General features: G+C 41.9%; 1 protein-coding gene across 2 annotated transcripts in view; it reads right to left on the reverse strand.

The window, feature by feature from the left end:
* The window catches only part of dock11 (dedicator of cytokinesis 11), a 105,514-nt gene that overhangs the window by 31,841 nt on the left and 54,879 nt on the right, over nucleotides 1-18,794 (reverse strand). Inside the window, exons 30-39 of one of the 2 annotated variants that reach the window (XM_083992694.1) lie at nucleotides 17,823-17,934; nucleotides 16,878-16,916; nucleotides 14,246-14,427; nucleotides 12,098-12,211; nucleotides 11,115-11,190; nucleotides 10,194-10,276; nucleotides 2,293-2,413; nucleotides 1,909-1,975; nucleotides 1,471-1,518; nucleotides 1,028-1,173 (exon numbers count right to left, since the gene is read on the reverse strand). In XM_083992694.1, coding sequence (XP_083848820.1) covers nucleotides 1,028-1,173; nucleotides 1,471-1,518; nucleotides 1,909-1,975; nucleotides 2,293-2,413; nucleotides 10,194-10,276; nucleotides 11,115-11,190; nucleotides 12,098-12,211; nucleotides 14,246-14,427; nucleotides 16,878-16,916; nucleotides 17,823-17,934 — 988 coding nt within the window. The remainder of the gene's footprint in view (nucleotides 1-1,027; nucleotides 1,174-1,470; nucleotides 1,519-1,908; nucleotides 1,976-2,292; nucleotides 2,414-10,193; nucleotides 10,277-11,114; nucleotides 11,191-12,097; nucleotides 12,212-14,245; nucleotides 14,428-16,877; nucleotides 16,917-17,822; nucleotides 17,935-18,794) is intronic. The other variant, XM_083992695.1, reaches the window with a different exon arrangement.

Raw genomic sequence — 18,794 nt, forward strand, 5'->3', positions numbered from 1 at the left:
ACTAGACTAAAACTATCACATATAGGAATGACTAAAATTGACTAAAACTAATAAGTATTTTCGTCAAAAAGACTAAGACTAAGACTAAATCTAAAATGCCTGCCAAAAACAACACTGGTTGTGACCTGCACATTCACCACGCTATGAGATAATAACGGAACGTTACGAGACAGAGTTGTTTTAGACGTAAATTCATGCAAAACCGCTGATGCGCGTTGCCTTTAGGGATAGTTTTTCAGCAAGCAGTCTCTGCATTTACCTCGAAAACAACTCTGTCTCACAACGTTCCATTATTATTTCATAGCGTGGTGAATGTGCAGGTCACAACTTGTCCACCAGAGCGTTTTGGAGTTGTTGGATTGTGTATTTGATGAGTTTGATGAGGGAAACCAAGAAATCCCATTAGCCTCCGTAGCGTAGCTCTGAGCAGCTCGCGGCTCTGCTCCGCCGTTCTAAAAATAGCTTGCACCGACAATTAAAGGTAACAAATCTACTGCTTTGACTATAGGGATTATGGCAATGGGCCAATTTGCCAATATGTTGAACTATCCCTTTAAATACACAAAAAAATAAGTTCCGTATTCATATTCGCTGCATATATTTCATTCTAATAGCTCTTTATTGGTTCTCTGTTCTCGTTGCATGAGCTCAGGTCTGGCGATGTGAGATCAACTGTGACTGATGCTGCCACCCCCTCGCCTAAGCTCTGTAAATACAACTGTCATGTTGCGTGTTTGAATATGTCTTTGTTCCAGGGTTGTTTTGTCTGGTGCATGGAAACCGTTGCCCTGCCATGAGGACTTTTGTTTGACTGTATATTTTGAGCTGTCATGTCATATTTGTTAGTTTTTTACTGGTTTTGGTTATTTCTTGATGATTTCCAGGGGTGAGATTTCCTGGAAATTATGTACGGTACTTTTTCACACTAATCAGGGAAAAATGACACCATTAATCCAACCTATGAGATCTAGTGTTGCCTCAGGTTCTGCCAATAAACTGGTGTATGTGTATGTGCGTGTGTAGTTACCAATATTGAGAGTGAGGGAGGCCTCCATGGTGCTGAACTGGTGGATCTTAGTCTGCATGAAACTGGCTCGGTTGCAGCGCATGGCGGGCATTGTCTGAGACTTCCTGTCTGAGGAAAACAGCTTGGCCGCACAGACGTCCTGGTTCCTAAATCAATACCGACACATCCACACAAAGAGATGCAGTATGAAGTATGATGCAGTATCTCCACGTTTTCAGATATCAAAACTATCACATTAAAAATTAACAAGGAATAAATGCTCCTAACTCACAAGACACAAAGTGGATATTTGACTTTCAAGAAACAATGGCCGATTTAATAATTTAATGATTAACCAAACTACTGTATGCCAACATTGGGGTGAAATAAGGTCAGAAGATCTTGAAAACTTCCTCTTCGCTGAGTTTCAGGTAGTCACAGCAGGTGGGACGGGTAAGACTCACCGGCCAATGTTCCTCTTTCCAGTATAACGAAACTGAACCAGACAGGTCCTGTAGGAAGAGTTCAGATGAGAAAAAGAGAAACATATTCACTGGAGCATGAATATGTGCATGAATACTTTCACATTTCAGTCCTGGTATTTTTATAAGCTGTATATGAGTGTTACAGTGTGTGCTGTGTCTCTGGAATACCATCATACAAAACTAATACCATACACACACGGATATGATTGTTTGATAACACATGTTTTTTTTTTTTAGTTTGTTTGCTTCTTTCAGTAGAGGTCACAGAACAAAGGGAAATTAACATCTTTTTCATGATTTAGTTCTGAATGCCTCACAGCATCCATGTAACCTTTTAAGTTGTTAATCAACATTTACAACCTTTTTTCTCACACTATAAAATGAAAAGAATCATTCTTTGTTTAATGCAGGACTCACTCCAGCAAACTGAGGAAGTTCATGATGTCTTGAGGGCCGACTTTATTCCAGTAGGCCATCAGAGTGTCTGCGGATAAAAAGAAAGACAAAGTCTTTGATGCGAGTTGTGTTTTTCTGTTTTTGTTGCAAACATTTATACATAGTTCCAGTTGATTTTTTACAGGAACCTTGGAGCTAAATAAACCACACATCCACTGCGCGGGAAGCGTGGTTCATTGTTTGTGTAGCAGCCAAGCCAAGCCAAGTATATCTGTGGAGGCTCCATCCCAAAATAGCAAAAAAATTAAATAAAGGGGGTTGGTTGTATCACATCCTGTGTATTGGTCAGAGAAGGGCTGATTGTGTGGTGTGGTGTGGTGTGGTGTAGTGTCGATCATCACTGACCCTCGGACAAGGTCTTGACGATGTGCAGGAAGGAGAGCAGCAGGCCTTTGATCTCATAGTGTCCCAGTCGGCCCACAGGAGGCATGGGGCTGCTGCTCATGGTGGAGCCTCGTCTCTGCAGCTGTGAGCCAGTTCCACACAAAGAAAAACACACATTATTAATGACATGTCACGACGGTGAGAAGAACCTGATGCGGCCAAGGAAAACAAGCGCCTGACTGAGGAGTGGATTGATCTGCACTGATGCCGTGTATGATTTCCCTCTCGGGTTTTAGAACTACAGTAAACGACTACTACGACGATTTGAATCCTTTTTGATTACTTTTATCACCATTTTTAACAGATAAAAATCAAATTAAGTTTCACACATCCACCACTCAGTAATATTACTGTAGTGCTAAAGTTTAAAGAGATTGTTGTGGTTTTTTATTTCTTGTTTTTATGAGGTGAGGTATCTCGTATAAACCCCTCTGGGTTTCTTTAGTCTCACCTGCACATCTGGTTTGCTGTTTTTATTGCTTGTTAAATTGTGCAAATAATTAAATAAAAAAATAAAAAAAGGTTTCCCTCATCGAATTCATTAAATACACAATCCAACAACTTCAAAACGCTGTGGTGGACAAGTTGTGACCTGCACATTCACCACACTATGAGATAATAACACAACGTTACCAGACAGAGTTGTTTTCGAGGCAAATTCAGAGACTGCTTACCGAAAAACTGTCCCTGAAGGCAACGTGCATCAGCGGTTTTGCATGAATTTACCTCTAAAACAACTCTGTCTCGTAACGTTCCGTTATTATCTCATAGCGTGGTGAATGTGCAGGTCACAACTTGAACATTACGAGAAGGAGTTGTTTCCGAGGCGAATTTATGCAAAACCGCTGATGCGCGTTCCCGTCAGGGGCAGTCTCTGCATTTGCTTTGAAAACAACTCCGTCTCGTAACCTTCCGTTATTATCTCATTGTTGGATTGTGTATTTGATGAGTTTGATGAGGGAAACCAAGAAGCCTCCGTAGCGTAGCTCTGAGCAGCTCGCGGCTCTGCTCCGCCGTTCTAAAAACAGCTTGCACCGACAATTAAAGGTAACAAACCTACTGCTATGACGATAGGGATTATGGCAACGGTCGAATTTGCCAAAATGTTGAAATATCCCTTTAAATGCAAAAAACATGGAGCCATTAAAACAACCGTATAAATCTCCGAACACATTCACCACGCTATGAGATAATCATGTATAATTATGCAACGTTACGACACATGAAGCAAATACTCGAGCAGTAATGTTCCATTAAAGCAGAAGTAAGCGATCCGGTCGTTTTGGCTAATGCTGCGTTCCAGGCAGGCTTTTGAAACCGTAAATTACAGCTTCAAGTCACAACTTACGATTTTGTAGCATTTCAGGCAACCCACTCGTGTTTTTCCGACCTGTTTTACCTGTGAAAGTCACTATAACGGCCACTCGTAACTTCCGACCCGTGAACTCGTACCAGATCGAACTGGTACGACTTCACTGGTCGGAAAAATACGAGTTACGAGTTTCCTTGAACGCACCATAACAGTCCTCGTCCCTACGTCACCACATTCACGGCGTCCCTTGGCTGCACACACAGCCCTGCATGCCCTTCTCTCTCCTCATTGGATAAAAACTGTAGGATACGATAAATGTTTTCTCCTCGACTCAGAGCAGAGCAGAGGGACTGGGAGACCCGTGTTTCGGTCCAAACACTCTATGTAAGTGATTGCTGTTGGAAGATATAACTATTTAAGACTAATATTAACACAAATATATCACTTACTTCTGCTTTAATTATCTCATAGCGTGGTGAATGTGCAGGTCACAACTTGTCCACCAGAGCATTTTGGAGTTGTTGGATTGTGTATTTGATGAGTTTGATGGGGGAAACCCGGAGATACCATAATGCTGAGCAGCTTGTATCTCTGCCCCGCCAATCGAAAAACAGCTTGCACTGACAATTAAAGGTAACCAACCAGTGGCGTGCACAGGGGGGGGGCAGGGGGGGCGGTCGCCCCCCCTCGTGGCCCAATTGTTGAAAAACGCGTGCTAAAGTGCCCCCTGGGAGCCAAAACGCGCGTTAAAGTGCCCTCTTGGAAGCCAAAACACGTGCTAAAGTGTCCTCATGGGGGGCAAAACGTGTGTTAAAGTGCCCTCTAGGAGCTAAAACGTGTGCTCAAGTGCCCTCTAGGAGCCAAAACGTGTGCTAAAGTGCCCTCTAGGAGCTGAAAAGCGTGCTTAAGTGCCCTCTTGGGAGCCAAAACGCATGCTTAAGTGCCCTCTAGGAGCCAAAACATGTACTAAAGTGCCCTCATGGTTAGCCAAAACGTGTGCTAAAGTGCCCTCTAGGAGCCAAAACACATGTTAAAGTGCCCTTGGAAGCCAAAACGTGTGCTAAAGTGCCCTCTTGGGAGCCAAAACACGTGTTAAAACAGGCCACATCGATGTTTTTTAGTCTTAAGGTATTGATATTATAAAACAGGCCAAATCAACGTTTAAAAAGGCCAAAAAATTTTCGCCGCCGACCTGTGGTCGCCGGCCAAACGCACCATGTCACTACAGTCTCACTCTTGTCATTTTCTGAAACTTGGCAGCCCTGAAAGTGCCCTCTAGGAGCCACATCTAGGAACCAAAACGTGTGCTAAAGTGCCCTCTTGGGAGCCAAAACACGTGTTAAAGTGCCCCCTTGGAAGCCAAAATGCATGCTTAAAGTGCCCCCTTGGAAGCCAAAATGCGTGCTAAAGTGCCCTCTAGGAGCCAAAACGTGTGCTAAAGTGCCCTCTTGGGGGCCAAAACACGTGTTAAAACAGGCCAAATCGATGTTTTTTTAGTCTTAAGGTATCGATATTAAAACAGGCCAAATCGATGTTAAAAAAGGCCAAAAAAATTTCGCCGCCGACCTATGGTCGCCGGCCAAACGCACAATGTCGCTACAGTCTCACTCTTGTCATTTTCTGAAACTTGGCAGCCCTGAAAGTGCCCTCTAGGAGCCACATCTAGGAGCCAAAACATGTGCTAAAGTGCCCTCATGGTTAGCCAAAACGTGTGCTAAAGTGCCCTCTAGGAGCCAAAACGTGTGCTAAAGTGCCCTCTTCAGTGGCGAGGACGCGCTATTAGGTGCCCCTTTTTTTCCTTTTCGCCCCTGCCCTTCAAAAAGTCTGTGCACGCCACTGTAACCAACCTACTGCTATGACTATAGGGATAATGGTAATGGGCCAATTTGCCAAATTGTTGAAATATCCCTTTAAGTTACAATTCACAGTCCTTGATTAAAGAAACTTGGGGCAGGATCAAGAAATAAGGTGACATAAAGGCCATGTACAGTACTTTACTCTCTGTTCACATGACTGTTTACCTCCGCGGAATGACGTTGGTAGCCTACAACTGCCAACAGCATCATGTCAAGCGATGAAGTAAGTCAACTAACAATATTTATTTTAGTGTAACTCTAGTATAATATTTATACTTTTTAATGGACTTTGTGTGGTGGTGGTGGTGGGTCGTTTGGCCGTAAAAGAAACCATGACTACCATAAACACTAGTTTGGGTCCACCGCGCCATCTGACGTCACGTCCACAGGACTGCACGGGAAATTCGGACCAGCAGTTGCAGCGCATTATGCAACACACAGCCTGTTCAAGGCAATGGAGAGATACGTGGGTGGGCTCATTCTTTTGGTTTTGAACGCTTCATCACCCATTAGCATTAAAAAACGATGTATTTGTTTCGCAAATCCTGCCCCAAGTTCCTTTAAGCAATTAGCAAACTGGAAAAAAAAGCAATTTAGAACCATATGTGACAAATTACAGTACAGGAAGAGGCCCTTTTTCTAAATCTCTTGTTATTGTCTGTAGATGCGCTCTCATTTCCAAAACTCCACAAGTTCAAAACATTGGGCCTCATTCACCAATATCTTCTTAAGAACCTTCTTAGATTCTTTCTTAAATTGTTCTTAAGAAGTTCCTTAAGAAAACCCTACGTGAGATTCATCAACGCGTTCGTAAGCCTCAGAATTGTTGGCAGCTGTGTTCCTACTTGATGAATGCCATCTCCTCGTAAGTTGAGGGCGTGTGCCAGGTGAGTCTAATTAACATATGATTAGAATAGGTAACGGCCCCATCAATGCCCGTAAAAGGGCATGAGACTGCAGGGCCGTGTGCACACAGAACCCACAGGCACTGAGCAGAGGAGGTGAAGTGAGAAAGAAAGTTGAAATGCTCAAATGAAAATCTGGGAGGGAGCACCAGACTCCAAACGTAAAAAGAACTTAAGTAGTGAAGTGGAGCTACTGCGGCAGGAATGAAACAAAGAAACAAACAAAAAGCTTATATTTAGTTTATATTCTTATATTTAGGCTATATTTAGTAGCGTCAGCAGTGGATGCAGCTCTTCGGGTCGTTATCAGAGAGACCACACTCTCACGTGTGCCATCATAAATATCATCATCACATATGAAAAAAAAAAACAGTTGTGTGTAGTGTGAACACTTACAGTAAGTGCACTGTTGCAGCCCGCAATTAGGAAAAAAAAATCATACCCCCCCGCCCCCCCCAAAAAAAAGATATGATATGAATTAAGTGTCTATAATGTTTTTTAAGAGACTGCAATGATTTGTCAATTATTATTATTAATATATATGATTATTAAAAACATCATAAAAGATAAGAAAATAATTCTTATTCAAATCATATATCATCATACAACTGCAGAACAAAAGAAAACGCTATAATCGGTTATTTTTGCAGAAGTCTCAGCACCTAAAAGTGCGTAAGTATACTCCTGACTGTTCTTAGATTTTGTTCTTAGTTAAGAACAAATTCTGGGGGGCGGTGCGTGGCGCAGTGGTTAAGGCGGCCGTCCCATGTAGAGGCTACAGTCCTCACCGCAGGCTTCCCCGGTTCGAATCCCGCATCGGGCAGACCTTTCCTGCGTGTCATTCCCCTTCTCTCTGCCTCCCCCTTTCCTGTCTATCTATACTGTGAGCTATCAAATAAAGGCAAAAGCCCAAAAATATTTAAAAAAAAACAAAAAACAAATTCTGGATAAGAAAAAAATCATGAATGCCACAATCTTCGTAAAAACTTCGTAAGTAGGACTTAAGAACAAATTTGTTCTTAAGAACGGTTCGTGAATGAGGCCCATTGTCACTATATAGTTACAGGACAGTCATTTTCGTAAATAACTGAGCACAAACAGTGCGAGTGAGCTTTACACAAACAGGAGTTCACTTTATATTTGTAAGAGACTACTGTTCAGCCACCAGTACCATTTAGTGCACTAATGAGTATAGGCAGAATAGTATGTTTGTTGGATAGACTTTGTTTTTGCTAGTGCACACACTGTATTGTATTATAATGAGAACAGCAAACAGAACAAATGAGTAACACAAAGACTAAAGAGCAAATAAATGTCATGAGACGAGAAGTATAGGCAAATTCACCTCATCTAAAATAAGTCAAAAATAAACACACATCTTCTGTTCTAGACAATGCAATAAGTTGAGTATACAGTACACTTCATGAAAACAAGAAATATTTCTGTTGAAGTAACCTGCAGCTGTGTTAAAGGTCCCATATTTTATACTCTCCATCAGGTTGGATATTGGGCACAGATTGACATTGCTGTGAGTGGTGACTGCTTTATTGTGACATCACAAAGTTACAGAGGATGCATAATAACTTCCTGCGTGGAGGATTAATAAAGTATTTTCTGATTTTGATTCTGGAATTTGTGCATTTCTCTGTGGACTGAGGATTTGACACTTTCACGGTATTATTATGCAACTTAGACCTACTTTTATAATCAAAGAAATCATGGAAATCTGCCATTATGCAGTGTGGAGCCGTCAAAATATGTTACAAAGGAAGACATCAGCACATTAGTTCATGCAAAGTGTAAAGCTTAGGGAACCTGGTGTGGGCGAGAAAGGAAAACTCAAATCACCAGCTGCCATAAACCAAAAATGGTGATCTGAAAAGTGCTCGAAATTTGAAATGTACACAGATGATAAATAATCCACTCCAGTCCGTCTATATTTAACATCTGGGTGACCAGACACTGGATGGTCGCCTAGTCTGTGAAAGAGATCGGCAAACAGGAAAAAAGGCTGCATGTTTGCTAATAAAAACATCTCTCTGACAGTAAACAGCATGTGTTGTCGCTCAGTGGTCCCGGATCAAAAGAGAATTGGCCTGTGGTACATGAAGATCAAAGCAATGTAATTCGCTGATCCATTTCCTTCTCATTTGTGTGCGACATTGAAATGCAGGAACAGAGAAGTAAAGCTGGCACTCATTCAGACACAGCACACAGCTCACACTTAAAGAGAAACACAACACTGTTCAAAAGCAACATGGAGATATGTTGTGTTAAGATGCTTTAGTGGCCCACTTATAATTAAAGGTCTCAAACTGTATGAAAGTTCATTCATTGTGTAGTGTGATTATAAAGCAGCTTTAGGTTCTGTATTAAGAATCACAGCCTCAGTCCACAGAGAAGTGAAAACAGCATGGATTCACAAACTGAGCCTTAAAACGAGCCGTCAGAACCTCTGCAACTTTGTGATGTCACAACACAGCAGCCTGACATCTGCCCTGTTTTTATCCAATTATTCAGAAAGCAGCCAATCAGAAGAGAGGTATAAAGCCTCCTCTGATTGATCTGTTGTTATGAGAGCTCCAGGGAGAAACCTGAGATTTTGGCAAATTGGCCTTTAATTGTCAGAACGGCGGAGCAGAGCCGTGAGCTGCTTAGAGCTACGCTACAGAGGCTCAGGGAATTTATTGGTTTCCCTCTTCAAACTCATCAAATACACAATCCAACAACTCCACAACGCTCTGGTGGACAAGTTGTGACCTGCACATTCACCACGCTATGAGATAATAATGGAGCGTTACGAGAAGGAGTTGTTTCCGAGGTGAATTCATGCAAAACCGCTGATGCACATTCCCATCAGGGGCGGTCTCTGCATTTGCTTTGAAAACAACTCTGTCTCGTAACCTTCCGTTATTATCTCATTGTTGGATTGTGTATTTGATGAGTTTGATGATGGAAACCAAGAAGCCTCCGTAGCGTAGCTCTGAGCAGCTCGCGGCTCTGCTCCGCCGTTCTAAAAATAGCTTGCACCGACAATTAAAGCAGAAGTAAGCGATCCGGTCGTTTTGGCTAATGCTGCGTTCCAGGCAGGCTTTTGAAACCGTAAATTACAGCTTCAAGTCACGACTTACGACTTTGTAGCGTTCCAGGCAACCCACTTGTGTTTTTCCGACCTGTTTTACCTGTGAAAGTCACTATAACGGCCACTCGTAACTTCCGACCCGTGAACTCGTACCAGATCGAACTGGTACGACTTCACAGGTCGGAAATACACGAGTTACGGGTTGCCCTGAACGCACCATAACGTCTTGTCAGCCGATTGAGTTAGCAGCCCCCGCCCTCATCATGGATCTATTGGTGCTCGTCCCTACGTCACCACATTCAGGCGCATCCCTTGGCTGCACACACAGCCCTTCATGCCGTTCTCTCTCCTCATTGGATAAAAACTGTAGGATACAAGAAAAGTTTTCTCCTCGGCTCAGAGCAGAGCAGAGTGACTGACAGACCCGTGTTTCGGTCCAAACACTCTATGTAAGTGATTGCTGTCGGAAGATATAACTATTTAAGACTTATATTAACACAAAAATATCGCTTACTTCTGCTTTAAAGGTAACGAACCTACTGCTATGACGATAGGGATTATGGCAATGGGCGAATTTGCCAAAATGTTGAACTATCCCTTTAAATGCAAAAAACATGGAGCCATTAAAACAACCGTATAAATCTCCGACAATATAATTAAGGGAAGAGATAAAGTTTAATTGTTTCCTTGGGTCTGATCACTCTCACCTCAATACTGTCTGGTGTTCCTGGATCCATGAACAGAGATCCCCTGGAGTCCTCTCTCCTCACAACATGGCCGTTCTGGAGACCTGGAGCCAACACAGTGCACTACTGTTAGTGTGGACCTGAACGCAGCACAGCCTGAACATTTAGGTGGACGCACTGATGCTCTCCCAAGCACAATAATAACTTTAGGTTTAGCTTGGATGCAAATATAGTCACCAATATGCTCTGAGAGACGTTCATGTTCTATATATTTGGCTGGGGATTCCATTAAATGATATCTGGAGGATAAAAAACTCTGAACAAAATATTTAGTAAGAGGGGAACACAGTGAGATCAGATGAGCCTGTGAAACCAGTTAAAAAAAACAAAAAAAAAACTTCTGTGGTTATGTTGGAGCCATGTGAAGTCTGAGAACATAAACCTCATGATGTCAGTAGGGAAAAGAAACTTTTGAGTATGTAGGAGTTTCTGACAGTTTGTTTATTTCAAATCTGGTCCTTGTGAACCTAAACTTCAGAGAAGTCGAGACTTAATAACTGGATGGAAGTTTTAAATATTTAACGTAAAGCTTTGAAGATAATCCGTCTTCTAGTTCAGTGTCCAACCTAATGACAAGCTACTGCCGATCTTAAAGAAAACAGAAATGTGAAAGATTACATTGTGCACACTAAGAGCCTGCCTCTGAAAGGTTCTGGGCTGTGTTCAGAGCCTGAGAGGAAATAAACAACTACGTACAGCACAGTGGCACTCGTCTGCCACGCAGCTGCTCTACTGCTAATGGGTAAAGTTGTGCGTTGCATAAAAATCTGTTGTGCAGCAGCGGTGCCGTCGGCCCTCTGCGGCCCCGGTAATGGAAGTTGTGTAAACAGGAAGAGGTCGGATGCCTTATACGTTGTGCAGCTTCTGCGGTTCAGGACTGACCGTGATCTTTGTCAATTGCTGTGCTGATTCTCCTGCTGTCTACCGAGCCGGTTGATATGAGGTCGTCTCTGGAGCCCTGGACGGATGGCCAACAGACAAGAGGAAGTGAAACAAGTCAGTGTGCTGTACCAGGGTGCACGCCCTCTGACACAAATGGATACCAACTGAAGTTTGGATTGCAGCTAAATTATCCACATGAAAACACAAAAAGCAAAGCAATGTTTCATGATGAAATCGTGCAAAAAGACAAGAGACAAGTTTTTTAATGTAACCCTCCTTCAAAATCTTTAGGTCTGACATAATGAAATATCTTCTGTCCAAACAGAATTTTCGATTTACGATCTCAATGGGATTTTCTGGTTAAAATCATACTCATTCCTATGACGGAGTATTAGGGCCACATTGAGAAAAAGAAAAAAAAAAACACAGACTTCAAGAATAAAGTCGTGAATTTACGAGAATAAAGTCGTACATTTACGAGAATAAAGTCGTGAATTTATGAGAATAAAGTCATAAATGTACGAGAATAAAGTCGGAAATGTATGACTTTATTCTCAAAGTTTGTGATTTTTTTATTTGTCAATGTGGCCCTAATACTCTGTCGTACATTCCTAATCTAATTGAAATGAGTTTGTGACTTAACAATTTTTTTTTCTTGTTGTTGTCTTGTTTTTTCACAGGGGAAGGGGAAGAGACAAGGTAAAAATACAATAAACAAGTTTGTTTATTGTATTATCGTATTTTTTACCTTGTTTCTTCCCCTTTTCTGCTTCTTTCCCTCTTTTCTCTTCCTATTGGTTGATTTGTTTTGGTGATTTTTATATTAAAGAGGAGGATTTATTTTCCTCTTCCGCACAGTTATTTGCCTTTTGTACTAAATGTAATGTTGCACGTATAAGAAAAAGAAAAGAAAAGAAAAGAAAAGAAAAGAAAAAGGCAGCAGTAACCCCACTGTGGCGGTCCAGGGTTTCATAGGGACTCACATTGAGGCCGAGGCCGGGGCTGGAGGTGTAGGGCTGGGCCGACAGCTGCTTCAGGTTCTGGAAGAGCAGCTCGACCAGCGGCAGGTAGAGCAGACAGATCCTGGCCTGCTGGTTCTGAAACATTCAATATGACAGGATGAGCTTTTTAAACAATTAATTCACTGCAGAAAATATGACCATGGCTGAATTCCTGAGGCTACAGCAGCAGATGACACGATAACATGATTACTTCCACATGAATGAGAGAAGTCTATTGAAGTTGCATGTTAACTCTTACTGTAACGCTGTACTCAAAACCATCATCAGTCTTCAGCTGCTCTCTAAACACAAGCTTGTTTGCATAACAGACGTTGTTATCTCGCTGGGGGCGTTAAACCACCGTTAAACTCGCGGTTCGGCGTATGTACATAGCGTGACCTGTGTCGGACTAGTGTCACATCAAACATTAACTTAGTTTGCGTGCAAAGAACGAGCTTCTGATTCAAATAGGCTGCACAGAGGGTGAGTGCAGACAATGTGGACATTTGCTTAACAAAGATCATTGCTGTTTTTTTAAATCATTTATGTACTGAGAAATGTGGGAAATGACAGGTGCAGCAGGAGGCTTTGTTCTTTGAAACCGTGCAGTTTGACGGGTGTGACGCGTTGAGTGAGGAGGAAGGAATTTGGATTGGCTCAGTTTCTGCTTCTTTCTTACACCTTTTGTTCATCTGGTTAAAGTTTGACCCAAGTTGGTGGTTAATCTTATTTTATTATGTAAAGGTTAACATGATGGGATGACTCCAGTTGTTCCAAAAGGGACTTATGTTGCATCATGGATAATGCATTCCTGCATCATTCGCTGGCAACCTCCTCATTCTCTTTCTCGGACTCACTGCGGCTACTTTCTTTGTTAGATATCCTGTACATGGAGCTGTCGGTAGCCAGAATGCACAACGCAAAGCAAGCCACTATCACCTCCTGGACTTCTTCAATAGAGAAAATTAAGAACTTTTGTATGTGTTTTCAATGTGCTGTAGTCCCCCGGTTGCCCACGGGGTAAACAGGTGTGGGACGTGGGTGTGGGCCTTTGTGTTTATCTGTGTCTTTCTATGTCTTGGGCCTTTTCTGTACTGCACTATGTTGTGTATTCTTTGGCATCTGTATTTTATTGTGTTTTGTATTGTGAGTGTCGGGAATACAGATGGAAATTAGCCCGAGGGCTAAATCTGGTACAACTATCTTTTCATTGTTTTTTTTCAATTGGCTGATGGTAATGGTACACTGTCCTGTTTCAATAAACTAAATTGTGTTTCTCTGTTCTTTTTATTTTCTTTATTCTACTTTTTTTTCCTAATTATTACTCATTTACTCTAATTAATGTTATTGTTATGCTGTCCAAGCATAGTCTGATGTTCTGAGCCTGTCCTTGTATTGATGTGTCCTTGCTCCCTGGGGTGAGGTGGGAAATGGGATGTTTTTTGTTTTTTTTGTCTTGTTCTTTTTTCTCCTTCAATTTTTTATTTTTTTCCCCTTGTTGTTGTTGTAGTTGAGCTCTTTCTGCTCTTGTCTTGTTTTTATGTTTTTTGATGGAGACTAATAAAAAGTTGAAGAAAAAAAAAAAGAACGTTTAAAGGGACAACAAGGAGTTTCTCCATCGGCAGAACCAAAAATTCTGCGACAATAAAAAAGTATCATATTAATGTGGATGAATCTACGTTACCCACACTTGTTAATGGCTCCATTTTCGATAAATATATCGTTTTGTCTCTATTGTTATTTTGTTATTATAATTAATGGTGGAAATGCTGGGCGAGCCGACCAGCGTTTCCTTACTTTCGGTTTTGCGGACGCTGCCCGGCGAGTCATGGGAATAACAGTATCTGATCGTCTTCGAACCTCTGACTTTAATTCTTGATGAATGAAAACATTCTTGGCAAGACATACAGTACATCTTGTGCCGGTCCAAGAATTCTTCGCTTTCCAAAACTCCTCGTTGTCCCTTTAATGTTGAATTTTCTTTTTTAGTTGATTTATGCTTTATTTGTTTGCTTTTTTTTGTTTAATGCTTCATTTGAACAAGACATATTGGAAATACATGGAGAGACATGTAGAAAATGGTCTGGCTAGGCAGCAGACCTTCCCTCCCTCCCTCCCTCCTTCTCTCACCTTGAAGGCAGTGTAGCGGTCATCCATGGCGTGTTTAATGAGCAGGTTCTTGAGAACGCTGACGGCCAGCTGCCTGACTTCAGGCCCCTGCTGCAGGGCCTCAGCCACTTCCCTCAGCAGCAGGCCCACCAGGAAGTGGTTGCGGCAGTATTCCTCCGTTAGGCTGAACTCCAGGCTCTGATCTGTAGAGTCGTGCCAGACACAAGTATCGGCGCATTAGTACTGGCTGAATGGATGTTAACATGAGCGTGGAGCAAATTGTCAACAAGAGGACTGGAGTACTGACAGGCTGATTCATCATTCTTAGATCAGAAAGCCAAGTTTTCTTTTTTTGTTAAAGCTGCTTGTACATGCAGTTAGAAAATCAAACTGTATCTACTCCTGCACAGAAGTGGACAAAGTACACAACACCATTCCTTGAGTCCAGATATAAACACTTCTGATCAAATATGAAATGACTGTTTTTCAGTCATATTCTACTTGAGTTAAATAATAACAAATGTACTTTATTGTATAAAGGTACAGTAGATCTCTGTATCTGTATTAATACTGCTGCCATCAAGAGAAATGCACACAGCCTGCATTCAGAGACTGAGCCTCAAAACCAGCTGTCAGGACTTCTGTAACTTTGTGATGTCACAAAAAAAAATCACAGAACAAAGGGATGAGACTGACAGCATAGGAAAAGACAGCAAAACAAAATTATGAATGAGCTGTCTCCTCCCAGGATACAATTTTAAGTAGTAGTAGTAGCTTCGGTTGGAATTGGTTTTCTACGACTGGCATCGCTGCTTGAATGTGAAAAAAGTGTTTACATATTAACTTAATATTGCCACTTACAGTTGTCTGACAAACCATCTCATGTGAGAATATGCATTTTGTTAAATTAGGCATTGGCTGTGATTGTTTTTTCCCCAGCGATGGACACAGTATGTTACATTTTCAGAATGAAAGAAAATTCACAAAGACGAATTTAGTGGAGTGAAAGTCAGAGGTTCCAAAATAGAAAATAAAAATAACTCAAGTAGAGAGCGTATAATTACAAAATATACTGAAGTGCATCACTCAAGTGAAGTACTTTGTTCCTGTCCACTCCTGCTTCATACGCAGCAGACCTCTGAGTGCAGACTAATGACTTAGGCCTAAGCATATACAGTGTGACCAGTGTTGAGAATTTGAGTTAAACATTGCAAAAACAATATGCAACAGAACAGCAACAAGCCCGTGTTACACATTCACTCACTGTTTCACCACCACACAGAAAAAGAGAAGAATCCAAAGAATTCATTTCACATGAGACGTGAGGAAATGTATAATGTGATGAAACATATCAGATTTTTTTTTTTTCACATTCAGGAAACCGGAATCTGAGAGAGTCATGTCACCAAGAACCAGAGTTTCAACAGACACAACAACATGTACAGTGACATACAAACGTTGGCACACCCCTGGTCAAAATTGTCAACAGTTAAAGGGATAGTTCAATATTTTTGACAAATTGACCCATTGACATAATCCCTATAGTTTTAGGAGTAGGTTTATTACCTTTAATTGTCGGTGCAAGCTGTTTTTAGAACGGTGGAGCAGAGCCGTGAGCTGTTATTATCTCATAGCGTGGTGAATGTGCAGGTCACAACTTGTCCACCAGAGTGTTTTGGAGTTGTTTGATTGTGTATTTGATGAGTTTGATGAGGGAAACCAAGAAATCCCATTAGCCTCCGTAGCGTAGCTCTGAGCAGCTCGCGGCTCTGCTCCGCCGTTCTAAAAATAGCTTGCACCGACAAATAAAGGTAACAAACCTACTCCTAAAACTATAGGGATTATGTCAATGGGCCAGTTTGTCAAAATGTTGAACTATCCCTTTAAGAAAATGATCCCCCAAAGGCATAAAGTTAAACATGAAACACTCTTTTCAATATTTTAATCAATATCAGTGTGTTATTTTAGTTTTCTACAGTTTTAGAGTGAAAAAGGGAAACAAAGCAGCAGCCTGCAAAAGAATGGGAAACCCAGGAGACTTGAGCTCTCAGATAACTTTGACCAAGGTATCAGACAAGATATCTACTATTTAATTTCATCATCCATTTGCTGAACTGTTCCCATTAACACACATTTTGACCAGAGGTGGCCAAACCTTTTGCGTGCCACTGTAGATTCACATCAACGCTGTATCGATATTAAAACAGGAGATGCGGCCTGGGAGCTGAGAAACCATCTGCAATTATCTTCTCTAATGACACAGACAGACAGGCAGACAGAGAGAGAGAGGGAGAGGACAGACATAAACAGTAAGAAGAGGGAGATGTTCCTGTCTGGTGTTTGCAAATATCCACGTCAATTACAGTATGCATTTAGATAAGAGGGGTCGGTGGATTCCCATAACAGGCAAGCTCCTCTCAACCGCAACACACAGGCTCAGGCTCAGGGCCCCGGCAGGCACGGGAAGACATTAGCCTAGATTTAGCATTTGCAGAGCGAGCAGGGGTGGATGAGGGGGAGAGTCTGATGAGAAATAAAGGAAGGGGGGCGGGGGGGCAGGTTCTGACAGGAAGGATAGGTGGTTAGTGCAGGTGGCGTTTGCGTACGGCAGCAAACGAGGAGGCGATGGTGTGGAGCAGGGAGCATCACCTACCTACAGGGCCAAAAAGCTCCGTCGCATACGTAATAAAATCTGACCACAGGCAAAACACAAACAAAACAGAGGGAGGGGGGTAAAAATAAAGAAATCGGGGGGGTAAAACTGTAAACAATACATGCAGCATTACAACACATTTCCTTGGTTGGCAGTTGCGTCGGAGGGTGACAATTAAGTCCAAATTAGTTCCCACACACATAGCTAACTTGCAGAATTTATTGCAACGCTTCGGTACTAGACCTTTCTCAAGCAAATGTTTGCGCCAACACAGGAAGCCATCTTAAATGTGTGACGCAAACTAATCACTTTCCCACACGTCTGAGTGTAAGGAATTAAAATATTAAATATCAACAATATCAAAATACAATCAATAGAAACAGCATCAATGTACAAAGGTAAAGTGCAATGAATACATACAATAAATACGAATCTGTCGTGACTGGATACATTAGGTGCTAATGGAAGGTAATGACTAATGATCACAGTCAGAAACAATAAATATGACAGATACAATACCTAAATATAGGAAAATAGAAGAAAGGCGAACTTGCAATAAAAAGTGTGCAAGGATACAGTAAAGATCTGAAACTGTCTGAAAAAATTCATGCAGATTTTTGGCATGGCTTCCTGTGTTGGCACAAACATTTGCTTGAAAAAGGTCTATTACTGAAATGTCGCAATAAATTCTGCAAGTTGGCTATATGTGTGGGAACTTTTCTTTGTTCACTTTTTTTTTGTGAAATATGAAGTGCTGGATAAAGCTTCATAATACAAGTGTGTGTGTGTGAGTGTGAGAGTAACAGACGGGGGCCATTGGGTTGGGTCAGTGAGGGGGCGGGGGGGTCGTGTGAGCACGATGGTAGTCACTGGTTACGTGTGTGGCAGGATGCGTGATGCATTCAGGGGCAGGAAAGGCAACAACACGACTTTCCAGACTCTCACCTTGCACCCTCTGCAGCTTGGTGCGCCCGAAGGCCATGGGCAGGTTGAGGGGGATGAAGTGCTCGTGGTTGCACACTGTCATCAGGAAATCGAACTTCATCTCAGTCAGCACCTGTTGAAAATAACCGCGCGTGAGTATCAAGTTCAAGTTCAAGTTTCTTTATATAGCACGTTTAAAAACAACCGTTTGTTGACCAAAGTGCTGTACAAGTCATATCAGACACATTCTATCAAACACATTCAGATTCCAGTTCCACACTCATACACAAATAAACAGTTCCACAGCATACATAGCTGAGTTTCCCATATTAACCCGCGTTGAAGGCCAAAGAGAAAAGGTAGGTCTTGAGCAAAGACTTAAAGGGATACGCCAACACCTAAAGTGATCAAAGACACTCTTCAGCAACTCTAAACGGACCAATCTTCGTCTCAGAGCTGACAAAACTCTCCGATAAGGCATCTTGAGCGGTCAAATGCCGGTAACGGGACGAGATCGGTCAAAACGGAGGGTTCAAGGAAGGACGGTTTATTTTGGTTCAAGCTAGCTACATTGAGGGTAGGTTAGCTTCCTATTTCAAAGTAAAAGCACTTCTGTATGTAAAGGGCAACGGGTGTTTTATTTTGTGAAAGTAACCGGAATTAACCGGAAGTGCGTTGGTCACAACGGCTAGCTTGAGTAGCGCCGAATTCGTCCGAACAAAATTGTAAACAGCTGGTATTTAGACAAATGAACGACACACTGCTGATCTAAACGGCTACTTTCTAGCCTAAAAATGTTTGAAATGTTGATAAAGTGATATATTTACAGAGTTTAGAGCTTCTGACTGCTGATTTCGGCTCAGGTAGCAGGAAGATAACCCGTCCTATACACTTCCAGTGTTTGAGCTAAGCTAATTACAGGCGATACGGCTCTATCTCCCTTGTTACTGCACGCACAGTCGAAAGGATGGTGTCTATCTGCTTGTCATCGAC

The sequence above is a fragment of the Trachurus trachurus genome (genome assembly GCF_905171665.1).
Source record: "Trachurus trachurus genome assembly, chromosome: 18".
NCBI lineage: Eukaryota > Metazoa > Chordata > Actinopteri > Carangiformes > Carangidae > Trachurus > Trachurus trachurus.